Genomic DNA, 15,011 nt, shown 5'->3' on the forward strand with positions numbered 1-15,011 from the left:
TCTCTAGCATTTGTACTTTTTAAAAGCTTGAGGTGTGAAAATGTCTTGGGCCAAAATGAACAAATGCACTACACAAGAAGTAGAAGATAAGAACATGAGTTACTTTCTCCATGATTACTACATAATTTACCATCATCTTTCACAGAGAGACCTTATCAGAAAATGTGAAAGTAGTCGCAGTAAGAATTTGCATTTTCATTTCCTTTTGAAACAGCACAATTGCAGACAAACAAGAACCTCATTTTCCAACCCAGACTCACCTTTGACCAGCTGCCAGTGGTCCAGTCTGCTGGGCAGGGGATGTGTGTGTTGCAGGAGGATAGTGACTCAGGTTTGGGTATGTGTTCACATTCACTGGGCTGCAGGGCTTCCTGCTCCTCAACACTTACTGCCTGGATGCAGAGCACTGTCCTTTTAGTCAGGCCCAAGCTTCCACAGCTCGCTGAGCATTTCTGCCACTCCCCGACCCACCATCTGCACACAGAGAAACAGAAGATGCCAACATTTCCAATTTAATGGTACACTTGTGATGGAAAATGACAATAATTTACAACTGTGCAAATGCCAATGACTCTCACACACAGATTTAGACAGCTGTGTTATAAAGGTTCAGTGAGTACGATTTTATTGTCGCCCAGCTTACAATGTCCATATTGTGTCTTCAGGGTGTTAATAGAGTTGCTTGTCAATAGCAATGTCTCAAGTTTTGCTTCAGAGATTTCTGCCTGTCAAAACTTTCAGTCCTTCACTCACATTTTCACCCACCCAGAGATGGACTACATCGTTACAAGCAAAAAGCCAAAACACAAAAGAACAACCATTACTACGATGTTTACTTCGAAAGAGGACGATAGAGACACAGAGTGGAAAAGATTGAGACCTTTTGCGAAAAGTTTGCTCTTTCATGGAGGTTGTGTATGTTGGTGATGTGTTTGTTTCAAAGCTCAGCATCACTGAAAGTTTTTTAAGTCATTATCAAAATTATATTTGGAGGGAGCAAGTGTGAATGTTCATGTGGTGTACCACAAAATGGTGTTTTTGAGGAAAACTCTGCCGGCTGGTTTGAAAGTGTAGTTGTGCAGAGCTATGGCTTATTAGCCACACAGTTCTTGGTTTAATGCAGAATAAACTGTAGCTATTCATTACCCATGACACAGAAAGTTAGGCAAACACAAAATAGTTAAAACAATTACACACAAATGATTACCCATGAAATTACTGATTTCTATCAGCAGGAATGTATCTGAGCTTCCAATGAAAAGGCAATATTGCTGTTGTTGCTGCATGTATTGTTTCCAGTGAGTTTCTGTGTGTGCCTACGCACACTTGAATTCTGTATGGGAATGGCAGATCACCAAATAAGTAATGATATATATTATATTATCTTGAATGGAGTTTTTATATGAAAACCTTGAGTGTTAAGTGTCACAGAAGAACAGTCTCTGTAGTGGAATAAGATCACCTTTCCACCTCATTTAGAAGTTGTGGACATAAAGATCGATAGTTCTTAAAAACTGTTTTTTTTTGTCATTGTTCAATGTTGATGCCCCACATGACGCTTTAATGCATTTTGGTGCACCTACAGCATCTGTAGCAATGGAACTGCTGTTGTCTTATTCTGAGAGTTTCATGACTGATACTACCACAAGTTAATAAGCTGCACTTTGGTGCAATAAAATGTGTAGGAGGAAAAATGTCTGAAGAGTGGCGATTCTTTGATCTCAGTGTAGCAACCTGCCAGCTGTGTGCAGCCGGCTATTTCACCTCTTCCATCTTCCCTCAGTAAAAACCCCCAAATGTCTGATGTGATGCTTTCAAAATAACTATAATTCAACTCTGGGATCAATCTAGGGTTGGAGGTGTAAATATGAGGATTTTTGGGGGAGAAAACAAGTTTTATTCTCCTTGAGAGCTCCTCCTTGAAGTTCCACACAAAATGCTCCTAGAAATGCTCAATTAACAGCAAGTTAAATAAATAGCCTCAAGACATGATTCAGGGAGGCAGTTGTGATAAACTGGAAACAGAACAACAGCTATTTCATGTTTTTGGTTTTAAAAGGCTATAATAATCGAATCAAATTGAATTATTATTATATTTTATTTTGATGTAATATTATTTTGAGTTGTGATTACCTCTTCACTACATGTTTTTGTTGGATCTGTGCACATATTAGCGTTTTGCTCACCGTCATAAACCTTCTAATATTGATGCAATTGGCTTGGCTGACAGAGGCAAATAAACATACATATAACTTACTCAATGCCTCTTTTAAGTTGTTTAAGGTGCTAAAGATTTACATTTTGATAGCTGTAGATAGTCTTAAGATATGATAAAATGTACAGGTATAAAAATATATCTGAATCATTTTTAGCAATCACAGTGGTGCCTGCCCTACCAGACAGGTGAGTTGCTAAACTGTTCATGTGAAGCACAAGTTGAAAGAAACAGCAGAGTATGTCATCTTTCTTATTAAAACGGCTATAACATGGACACTTATTCCATTTTTAAGAACCATTATTCCTTAACGGTTATTGAAAATATAGTTTACTTTTACATTATTCTGTTAAAATGATCAAATCATGATTTCTATGGCTTTCTTTCTGCTGTACAAACATACTAAACCTGTGCCTGCAATAGTTATGCATGCAACTTTGGGTTTGGTAGCTTGGATTATTTGCTTCAATGCTCACTACAAGGATAAGTGTTTGCTCTTTCAAGGGTTGAAAAACAAGTGTCTGTGAATATCGCTGGTGTCAATCTGTAAATAACGTCTGGGAGGTGAACTCACATGGCTGGACATGGATCCTTGTTACAGCTTGTTTGGTTATCGTCAGGTCGGGTTAAGGGGTCGCAGAAGTGCTCCTCCACTATCCCAGTTGTCTTTTCCACACAGTGAACAATCTGTCTCTGAACACCTGGAAAACCAGCGAGAGGAGAGACAAGCTTTTGTGACTGAGCACCCACGCTAAGACATACATGGCTCCCAGCTGCATTGTAGTTATAATAATATTAATAATAGCCTAGTACCTAGAGGACACCTGGTAGGCCATTACTAGGTGATTGGATTGAGAAGCTAAGAGACAACCAGAAATAACATTACTGAATTCAGAACACATTTTTATGTTATAAAACCAGGACTCAACACCACACACTATTGAAACACATACATATGAAACCAGCTGGATGGTTTTAATGTCCACATGTTTGTAAGGTTTTAGATCTAATCTAAAAACAATACTGCCACTGGTAAAACAAAGTTGTCCATTTAAAGCACATTTATGCTGTTTTTTTGTATAATTTTAACATGCATATGTAACACAAGCACAACATCGCAAATCAATGTCCTTCCTTCCAAAGCCTAAAAATTTAGTGACAGCATCACACAAAGCAGTACATAAAAGGACTCGTCTCCTAAGGCTGTAACAGATTTATCTCCTCCCGTGATACCTCTCTCCATCAGTACTCTGGCTCTCCAGAGGGGATTGCCACCCCATCAGAGCAGGAGACACCTCTAACCTCTCCGTGCCCTCTGCTCAGGACCTGCTGAGGGCCACAGTGAGTGTCTGATAGCTAATTTACACCTTCAAAGACATCTCTTAAAGGACAAGACAGCTGCGTTAGATTGAAAGCCAGATGGAGACAGGAAGAAAAAATGCAGTACAACACAAGTAATGTTCTGTGGTAGATATTTTGGTCTAATGCATTTTGAATGCGGGAAAAACCCTGCTGTTGCTCTTATGGCATTTACAGTAATAAACTTCACCTTCAAACCTGCATCCAACTCTCTGAGCTCCAAAGCTCAAAACAGACTGCTGAATCTTTAAAAGACATAAAAAAAATAAAGAAATAAACAATTTCCACCAACATTCACAAATGTGGTCAGAAAGAAGCACATATCGAACAACTGAGTAAACAGAGGACAACAAATCAAAACTGTTTGTCTTGCTAATTTATGTTGCTTTCCGCATGGAAAGGCAAAGAAATGGAGGAAAAAATGTGTTATAAATGGGGGATGGAGAGGCGAGGGGCAACTCTGAAACCTGATGAATTGGGATTAAAATAACACTCACACATGCACTACTTTTGCATTTCCTTGCTGTTTTTGGCCAGTTTTTTTTTATATATTAATATTAACTTGCACACATAATATCAGATGTCCTGACTCTAGCTGTACAAATGAAACATGTTTAAGATCATCCTGATGAGAATGACACACAGCGACTGTAACAGAAAACAAATAGGCACCAATAAAAGAAAAGATGCAATTGTGTAGAACTAAATAGTAAGATTAATGAAATAATCACTCTCAATTACAATTATTTCAGGGAGTGCCAATCTTGCCTATTGACCAGTAAACTGGAGGATGTGTCCTTTCATCCCTGTACAATGACCACATGCCTGTTTAAAATAAACTGTATTCATAAAATCAAATTTTCAAACAAATACCCCACCAACGAGAGACATGTCACAGACAACATGCCAGTAGTTTACACGTATGTATGTATTCAGTATGTCACTTTTTCCAGTAATTTAAATCAAATCAGTCATGACATTTTTTATTTTGAAGGTACATAATTGATGTATGCATTTGTTTCTGTGCAGGAAGGGGGTTAAACAGTTTCGCGATCGTTGACGTGATCAAATTAAACCGTTTCTTCAGCTGTCTAGCTCGGCTATTGTCTTTGAAAGCACGTATTGAAGTCTGTCTTATGCAATGTTCATTTCAAATGGCTTTCAAATCCTATATTCGTCCAACAGGACAAGCCAACAGTTCCACAGTTTTCCTTTCATTCACACTGTAAATTAAAATTGATCTTCAAACTCCCAGCTCTTCTGCTAGATCAGAGAGAATAAAACACGACACTCCTGAAGGACTCCTGAAGGAGTGGTAAGGTGATAAATAGCTCAATACAGATTTGTTGACAGTGCAAACGCAGTATGTCTAGTGTTGACTTGTAGGGCTACTTTAATCCTTAATTACTGACACGTACTTTTTTCTGCTCAGTAGTGTTTGTACTTTTACCCATTGCATGAGCAACTGCGTTAGAACATTTCTGGTTCTTTGATAAAAAGGCACATGTATGCGTAAATAAAAATATAAAAAGAAAAGTAGTAAGAACAAAATAGAAGAGGTAAAAAAAGATCGCTAACTTTTGTTTAGTGACAGCTGTAATGTATTTCTTCTCTTTGTAACCTCTAACAGCAAGCTTGTTGTTTTTTTTCTATAGAAATGAAACGGAAAAAAGTTGAAGGCCTCTTAATAATACTTGTTTTGAATAGTTGTCTGTCTGTGTTATCCTGCTGAGTTAAGAGTTTGAAAGGCCAAAGGTTTGATCTTCCTAGTTGGAGAATGTATAATAGCATTATTTTGCATAACTATGAAATGTCTGTGAATGTCCGTCACACATTTCAGTTGCACTTCCTGTTATGATGGAGCACTGAGATCACAACTAGTTTTCAATGCAACATTAAAGTTTTTACCAAAAAGAGCAAAACACTGCGTCTTCATTGATCTCATTTTGATGAAACTCATATCTTGTTGCACCTCATACCTGTTCCACAGGTAACACTGCATTCAGTCCAAGAGCCATATTTCCAGAAGAAAAGTGACGCAGGGAGGTCGTTGTCCTCTGAGACATTTCGACTGATTGTGTACTCGTACCGCACTCCTGGATTGGTCTCTTGAAAGAGAAGCTGAAACACACGAGACGATATCTAAGAAATTCTGGAGTACATACAGAAAACTACCAGCCCTTCTTAGCTAAATATTTCCAAGAACTAAAGACCTACATCAATAAATAGAAATCTCTTCTGCATATTTCCTGGTTGAGTTTCGACCACATCTGAAGAACCATGAAGGAAGCATTAAAAAGGGATGGCTTCACTTGAGACAGCATTTTTGGATCCAACAGGACAACAAGAGTCACGTGATTCTTTTTAAAACTAGGCAGTAAGTTGTCTAAATAGCTGTTCTTTTCAACGTCAATAAAATAAAAGTGACATCCATCCAAAGTCTACTATTGTAACTATAATTGTAACTACTTATGTTCAGCACTGCAAACCCCACCCTGATAACTCCTGGGATATCAGAAAATACTACCTCGGGAAAAGGGACAGAAATTGATTTCTTTCTACAAGCAGTTGCCGTATTGATTGGTACAACAAAGGGATGAGATACACTCATAACATAAAGTTAAGCTGTTAATCCTACCTGAATCCACAGTGGTTCCATGGTGGGCCCAGGAGACGTCAGGTTCTCCAGATGTCCTGTCCTCTCATAGGTGAACACTGTCCCAGCTGCCTTGTACTCTCCATTCCACTGGATCGTCCAGCCGCCATTCAGAAAATACTTGTTGGGCTGGTCACTTCGTAGCGCCAAGAAATTCCCAGCTTCAGCCACCTCCTCAATGCGGATGTCCCAGGCTCCCTCTGGGATCAGTCCAATGTCTACATAACCTAAAGGACATTAAGTGTAATTGTAAGTGAAACTGAAACACAAGGTGTCCTGATATACAGATAACAAATAGTGGAGGAGACAGAGGAGGAAAATACCACCTTGGAGTGCTTTAGTTTAATGGCCATTTACCAAAGGGAAAAGGGAGTGAGAGTTTGTTTAAATTGTCATCCATGAATCCAAATTTGCTTGTGAGGTAACTGCACGAAAGAAAAGAAATAGCACAAAAGATAAATATTTGTGTTTTGGGTAGCTGCAGTTTAACATGATTTAGCAACTGTTTTTGAGGTGAATAATACAACTACTCCCTATTGACAAACAAGCATTTCTTTGTGGCCTTAGTTTGAAGCACAATACACAATCTACACATGAAAATCTTCCACTGTTTTTTCAAAATGTGACTAAACAACATAATGACACACTCTACATCCTTGGCCAAAACAATGACATTCAAAACACTTTCCTGTCAGCGTATAGTCTTTTTCCCACAGCAGAAATAACATATTAATAATAGCTTTCAAATGGCTCTGCTCTGTTAAAGTGTCCCAGTAAGCCATGACAGTGTGACAGTGAGCTAGCATGCACAATAATAGGAGTGCTTTCCATTGTGCCAATTATGCTTCTTCCCTTCCATCGGTCCTCCGTCCTCCGGCCTCCGGCCCATGATTTGGAAATCAATCGCAGTCCACCACCATCAAGGTTGTTCCAATAAATGTGTCTCAGAGGAGGTGAGGAGCGAGGAGAGAAGAAGTGCTTCGAGCGAGTAACCACAGGTGTATCCTATGCAGACATATTTTCCCGGAGGCAAAAGCCCTTCAGTCTGAATCTGTTTATGATTGGTCAGCTGATCTGCTGGTAATGTAAGCAGAGCGGCCGGGCGGTTGGAGAAACAGCTCTGCTGTAATATTCATCATAATACTGATTATGCAAACTACCTGTGGAATGACAGCACCAACAGTGGCTCCAACATTATTCATGTTTATTCATAAAATAAAAAAAATTGCATCATAATTCAGTCACCATTATTATTATACTCCTATAATATCACACGTACTCTACCTCTAGACTTTCACAAACTAATTAGGCTATAGATTTTCCCCTCATATCTGTTCTGTTCTTTCAGTAACAAACACATTTTAGTAACAGTATAAACAGATAATAGATCATAATATAATAAAACACAGTTGTAATAAGTTAGTTAGTAAATAAACACTTTAAAATGTCCTTATAGCTGCTAAGAAATACATTAGTATGTTTTTAACCATTTATTAAATGTTTGTATACTTCTTATGAGTGCTAAATAGGAGGACTTAAAGTGTTACCCAAATTTTAAGTGTCTATTTGTGTTATTTCTAGGTTCATTCTGTGAAGCTGTTACTGAATTATTTCTACACATTTGACAGTTGAGATGAGTAATTGCTCCTCAAAATGGCGGTGGAGTGTGCGAGGATGTCTTGTTTGGTAAATACAGTTCCTCCCAGCTTGTGTCTCTTCCCTGTTCCCCCAAAGGAAGAACTAAGACGCGAGGAAGCGACGCGAGGAAGCGACGCGAGGAAGCGACGCGAGTGAGGACAGCGAGAAGCCACGTTAGACAAAGCGCCCCCAGGATCCCATGAAAAGGCATAGCGCTCACCCAAAAGTAGTAAGAAACATACCGAGTCCTTCACTCTCCTCAAATGTTCTCCTCACAGTTTTACAGGTGGAGCCGTTACCATGACACACCCCACAGCGATCCTCCACAGCGCTGGACTCAATCACAAAGTCACAGCCTACATTCTGTAACACACATGCAGAATAATTAATTCCACAATACATTATCTCGAATAAACCTGACAGTGATTACACAACAAAAGCAAAATTAGATAAACAGACATTATGCTGTGATTTGGGGACTAAATATCTCTTATCATTTCCTTCTTGAGGGATTTAGATCAGAGCCAAATTGTCCCATCTATCATCCACATGAAGACTTGATAAGCCTTTGAACAGACAAAAACAGAACACAACCTTGCCCCATGTGCCTTTGACTTGGGCAGATATGGAAGACTGACGCAAGTGAAAAACCAAAACTCTTAATATTGTTCTGTGCTGATTTATCATTATTGTCACATCCCATACTGTGCTGCTGCTCCCACCTGGTGGAGTTAAAGGCACAATATGTAATCCAAATGAACAAAAGGCAGTGGTGGAAGAGGACTAAAGTATGTACAAAACATAAAATTAAGAAATAGAAAATAAAAAACATACACATTTATAATATTTAAGTGAAAAATGTACAACAATGTATATGTATGTGTGTATATATATATATATATGTATGTATGTATTGTACTGTTTGTGTATGACTATATATGTTTTGCACTGAAACATTTAAAGAATAAATAATAAATCTAGTAAAGTAACATAATAGTCCTGCATTCAAAATCTCAAAATGATTGACATGTCATTTTTCTTAGGCATATATTTTCAAAGATGATCAATTGAGAAACACATAGATTGTTTATTTGAGTAAAACTCATTGATTGCATATGTGTGCTGTTCATTTTATGTGAAAGAAAAGAAAATACTGATTTGGCCTTTAATATTACAGCGAATCTTCAAAACACAAAATGGGGCAGGTAAGGCAGAAAACGTGTGGGTGCCTGACAAAAATGTCACAAAATGTCATGAAATCAGAGTCCGAAGTCTGTGATTGCTGTCCACTCAGTATCCAAACAGTGTTGGTATCAGTGAGTGACATTTTGGCCCAGGGTGATAGGCAAGAGCAGTGAGATAACAGCCGCAATGTTTTTCTATCAACAAGCTCATTTTCATACAGAATGTCAAATGTACAACACCTCGCCTGCAGAGGAAACCAGGTGGTGGTCAACTAAATTTTGACTAATAAAGCCACAATGCTATGAAATGAAGCAGAAACACAAGAATGGAATAATCCATTAATCTTGTTTTGAAAATGAGAGAGGAAACGAAGCAAAAACTGAAGAGGAGACAACGAAACATATTTACAATATTTATCAGAGAATATGTGGAATAGTAGGTAGAGTGTTGATACCTTACAGATGCCATTGATGCACATATCTCTGCTCTTGTTGCCTTCGTAGCATGGTGTCCCATCAGTGACAGCATCCCGCATCTTATCCGAAAAATGTTCATTCAGTGGACGGCAGTGCAGTTCACAAGGGTTGACTGAGATCCAACAGAAAAAAAGACAAAAACTATGTGATAACAATGAATACTGTGCAATAGGAACCCAGATGCTCTTTTTCTGTCACAGCCTGAATCAAGGGTAACCCGCTCACCTCTGTTGATGACTGCTTCCCACTTGTAGAACTTGCCCTTGTATGGCATGCTGTTGAAGTGACTACACTGGATGTCCCTGAAGGTGGGCAGGTCATGAGGACACGGTGCAGCGTTGCAGATCTTGTACTTCCGTCGCTCCCCCAGACAATACTTCCCTCTGTACTTCGGACTGTAGGATTGTCAAATCTCATTCACTTTTATGCTCAAAACGGTGGGAAAATGGAGTAAGGAGGTATTTGAACCAACGGACAGAACAAAATGGAGTAATGATAAGATGCCATTCTTGCTTTGAGCAACTATTCACATTTTGCAGTGAAGCTTATGAATAGTTGCATTACGTGACTGACACCGTTAAGGTTGACCTAATCGTTCCCAAACTACTGTAACATTATTGCTTTCTTAAGTTGCAAAAATTGCCTTTCACACTTTACTTCAATTAACTTCTCAAAAGATTTGAAAGATTTACTGATATATTTCAGTCGAGGGGTGGTGCAGAGTGCCTGCATGGGTTTTCTCTGGGTACTCCAGTTTCCTCCCACGGCTCAAAGACATGAAGATGCAAGTCAGATTAATTGGCGACTCTGCATTGCCTGTAGGTGTGAATGTGAGCGTTAATGGTTGTCTGTCTCTATATGTAAGCCCTGTGATTGACTGGCACCCAATGTCAGTTGGCATTGGCTCCACCCACCACCCCACAGCACTCTAAAGGATGAGCGTGTACAAATAATGGAAGGATGGATATCTTAGTTGATCCAAAAAAAGAAAGAGTAAATTCTTTGTCCAGAGAGAACTAATTTACGGTCGAGCCCAACTGATATGGACTTTCTTTCTTTTTATATAAACACATTCGTAGCACAAACTGACATGTTTGGCTCAACTGATAAAAATGAATGTCAAATACACAAACAAATGCAGCCTATAAAACATTTGTTTGCAAACATACACTGATTATGTGATATCTATCTGTGTTTCTTTTTTTGCCTTTAACAGCAGCCTTTTTGTTTGGGCTCCACTCTGTAGATTACATAATAGCTTCTACTGTCTGTCACTGGCAAGCTAGAGGCAGATGAAATGTGTGAATTAAGTTACTGCCTGATGCTCCTTTCATTATCCATATATCAATCATTATCTGTTCATGTATTTCCCAAAATAACTGAATCTCTCCATGTTCATACAAAGAGACTACATCACACATTACAGACAAAATGATCTTCTAAGTGCAGTTAAACAGCCCATGACTCCACAAATTATGTCATCTTATATTCGGATATTAAAGGATATATTGGTAAGGGTGAATTTTTAATTCATAACTGTAAATAAGATGTTTTTCTTCTTGTCCAGAGACGGTAAAATTCAGGGTTGGCCATTCTTTGTGCATTTTGCTCAGTTTATTAGCTCATAAATAATCCTTATTCTTCCCAGATAAAGATTGCAGTATTCATTTAAATGTAAAACAAGAGTTAAAAACATGAAAACTTGTCAGCATTTTGAAGTATTTTTGGCTGAAAAGTTAAACTTACACCGGGTTACTGCAGTCTCTGTGGGCGCTCAGGACTCCACCCCCACATGTCCTGGAACAGGCCGACCACTCGCTCCACGACGCCCAGCCACCATTTATGCCCTCTGGGTGATATCCAGCCGCCACACACTCTCCACTGAAACACCACTGATAAAAAAAAACAGCAAAGTTTATATAGTAAATAAATGAACACATACCGTCAGCTTCATCTTATTGTTCTTACTTGACAGGAAATTGATGTAGCATTGTCTTATATATCTGTGGCACATCCACTTTAAGGTTTGCATGCACCACGTTTGAGAGAGTTTTACTCTATAAGCCTGTAAATCACTGCATATTTTTTATTTCCCCTTTCTGTGGGAGCTGAGGAGATATTGTTTCAAACGTGCTATGTCTGGTTCCAGGTCCATTTCATTGTTTTACTTTCTGTTATTTTATTTGTAGTTGAGTTTTCTTCTGCAGATTGGCAGTAACGTAAATAAAAAACAGGGTTTCCTGCAGTGGTGTATGGTGGAGGTTGAAACAAAGTCCTCCCCTGCTTACATAATAAAAAATGAATACACCTTCATGAAATAAAATGTTAACTTTCAGGGGAGGTGCTATTACACACAATGAATGTATGTAACGTTTTTGGTTATTTATTAAATTAATAATGAAAAGACATGCGTCAGGTCAAATTTCAAGGGGCTTTAAAATCTGTGCAACATACAACACCCTCTATCCTTAGACCCTCGATTCGGATGAGGAAAAACTGCTCCAAAAAACAAGGAAAAAAATGGAAGAAACCTCAGAAAGAGCAACAAAGGAGGGATCTCATGCAATAGATGTCGTGTTTACAGAATAGACCAACATTCATAGTACATCTACCTCTGCTAAACAATTTGCTAGCTGAAAACCAGAAATCTGTTAACTAATTGCTTTGCCAGAAATAATGTTTCATGGTGGTTTGTGGTGTTACAGTAGACACTCATAGTGTGCGCGTGTTGGTGTAGTTTTCTGTAAACCATCATTATCTTTCAGTATAATTTGAATTATTTACAGTCCTATCTTCACACAGCTGACTTTTAAATTGAGCAGCATGGCCACACAAGAAAGTCTGAAACAAACATTCGGTATTTGTGTGACTTGAAGTGATATTCTGCTTACTTCCAAAAGTCTTGGGTCAGCCCTGTTTCCACATGTTGATTCCTATGATCTTAGTCACATGCAAAATAAATACTGCGAGCAGGAAACACTCCCATGAACTAAAGCCCTTCCCTTTAATAATCAAACGCCAACAATATCAATAACAATATCGGCAATCTCGTCATGTTTCGTTCCCTTCATGCTCATGAAATGGAAGACTCACCTTGTCCTCCCCACAACTGGTCCCATCCACGGCCCCGTCCAGCTTTGAGTGGCAGGTCGTTCCCACAGTACACCACAGAGTGCTGCATACATTCTAGGAAAGCAGAGAGAGTAATGTCTTACTCCCACAACTTGTTTGGCCTTTCAAACATGCTGTTGTTTACTACTCACAAGGTTTTCTAAGTCCACGACCAGAGATTCTGTAGGAATACAATCTAAGCCTTTTTCTCGGTTGAATAAAATGGATTATAGAATAGGCTTTTGTACTGCATTTGTCTAATTTTCTCATCCGTCAATACAGGTTTTTCATCGCAGGTTTACTTACAGTATTTGTCTGACTAAATTGCCTAAATTCCGCAGTTCAAGTACAAAAAGATGCCATTAACGTTGATGGATGAAGCATACCGCCACTGTTTGTCCCTGCTCTGTGTGATAAGACGTGTCATCTCTCCAGATACAGCAGATCAGATAAGGATTACATGCAGGAGCTATCCAGCAAGCATTGTTGACATTCCCATCTCCCAGAAAACCATCGCTGTGTGAATGTTCCGTATGAAATGATAGCTTTGGGCAGTATGTACTGAATTATAATCTTTCATCCTGGAATCCTGTAGCCATTAGCTGTATGCATCACATTCTACAGCACAACAGCGATGATTTTTAAAGACATTTATATGTGTAAAATGTGCGATTAAAATCCGTCAAATATAAAATCTGCCCTTTGAAGCAGCAGTTACACATTACACACGTTAGTTAGATGAGAAAATCAATACCACTCTCTCTCACTCTCATTGCTAATTGTCCGCCATATAACCCCCATAAACTGTATCATGAAGTTTGTACACTTGTGGGGATTAAACAAATCAGATATAAAGTATTAATCAGTGAACTTTAGAGGTTCCTGGCTCATGTTGTTACCTTTCAAAAAGTCAGCTAACTAACCGTCACCTGGCTCCAGCTTCATATTTATCGTACAGATTTGAGTGGTATCAATCTTCTCATCCAATTCTTGGCAAGAAAGTGACGAAGCAACTGTTCATTTAAATGTATTTATTCAACAACTAAACTGTCACTTTCCTAATAATTTCTTATTGAATTGTACATCTGATGCAATCTCTGTACATTTATTCAGGTTACAACTCACGCATATTGCAACCTTTTGAACAACTTTTTAAAACCTGTCTGCAAATTCAAACAGCACAACACATATTAAGTGCATTGTTTATCCACTACTCAAAAGCTACCGTTGCCATGACAGCTCAATGTACTGCAACTCCAGGAAACGCGTTCAGAAACACATTCACCAATTTGACAACACATACAGAGCGTAAAGAATTGCCCTGCAAATTTAGACAACACAATTTTGAACTGTGTTTTCTGCATTTGAAGCGTGTTGTCAAATTGGTGAAGATGTTTTTTTGGTTTTTTTGTATTGTGTCTATTTGCATATGTGTTTTATTCAGATGCAGTGCTTTGGGCTCTGAAAAGCAATATCAGCCCATTGAGAACGTAAAAGGAACTTTTACAGACAACAGTCTGGCCTGTATTTGCAACAATAGTGAATCAAAAGACCAATAAGCAGATGCTTCTTTCCTACAGTGGTAAAAGCTATGTGTGTGAAGACTGATAACATTAAAAGGTCAAATGTACTGTTTGTAAAGAGGTTTCCTGGCTGATTGGCGCAGTTGTCTAGGCCTATTCTTGTTGCTGTTGCTTGACATTTTGTGATGAATATGTGGAGCACATTTTGCCTTTCGGCCAAAATCGTCATACTGTAGATTAGGATGATTTTTGAGATGTAAACGTAAAATTTCAGCATGTGAACTTTCAGAGGGCAATAATTAACACTGATCTTTGAGCAATATTTAGCTTCTTTTCCAAGTAATAATCTGCAACTTCAGTTACTGTTAATAAACAGTGACTGAGCATCACACTCCACAGGAATTCTCAAAGACTGGTGCTTCTAAAAAAAAAAAAAAGATCTGCAGAGCTCACAACCTGATTCTCTCTGGCTTTCCACATGGCTAGCTGAGCTACCCCTGTCTGGGGATTTATCAGGACTTACCCCGACATCCTCTGGCTGCCTCTCACGTAAAAACAAACAAATCAATAGTGAAGCCCTCCCAAATCCCCAAACCACCCGCGTATTGAGCAAATTATGTAAACCCTTTAGCCAAGGGCACAAAACAATCAGACAGGCCACTGAGTCTCTACAGTTTCGACAAACTACAGCCCTCCCCACTGCGTACATCCAGAGGGCTATACTACAAAGCTATTGGCAATGTAACTATGTATGTATGTAAATAACCTATGTTTGAAGCTCCATGTGAAACTCGTAAACATAATGTAAACGTGTGTGTGCTGCCTTGAGAGAGAAACACATGTTGTCA

The 15,011-nt window shown here is 38.7% G+C and overlaps 1 protein-coding gene across 1 annotated transcript in view; it reads right to left on the reverse strand.

Moving 5' to 3' along the window:
• Nucleotides 1-15,011, reverse strand: part of LOC139291220 (A disintegrin and metalloproteinase with thrombospondin motifs 7) — a 66,839-nt gene that overhangs the window by 19,870 nt on the left and 31,958 nt on the right. The window contains exons 10-18 of the mRNA XM_070913225.1: nt 12,623-12,715; nt 11,276-11,421; nt 9,755-9,924; nt 9,508-9,641; nt 8,111-8,231; nt 6,213-6,457; nt 5,554-5,695; nt 2,790-2,916; nt 261-474 (exon numbers count right to left, since the gene is read on the reverse strand). Coding sequence (XP_070769326.1) covers nt 261-474; nt 2,790-2,916; nt 5,554-5,695; nt 6,213-6,457; nt 8,111-8,231; nt 9,508-9,641; nt 9,755-9,924; nt 11,276-11,421; nt 12,623-12,715 — 1,392 coding nt within the window. The remainder of the gene's footprint in view (nt 1-260; nt 475-2,789; nt 2,917-5,553; nt 5,696-6,212; nt 6,458-8,110; nt 8,232-9,507; nt 9,642-9,754; nt 9,925-11,275; nt 11,422-12,622; nt 12,716-15,011) is intronic.

The sequence above is a fragment of the Enoplosus armatus genome, chromosome 1, assembly GCF_043641665.1.
Source record: "Enoplosus armatus isolate fEnoArm2 chromosome 1, fEnoArm2.hap1, whole genome shotgun sequence".
Classification (NCBI taxonomy): Eukaryota; Metazoa; Chordata; class Actinopteri; order Centrarchiformes; family Enoplosidae; genus Enoplosus; species Enoplosus armatus.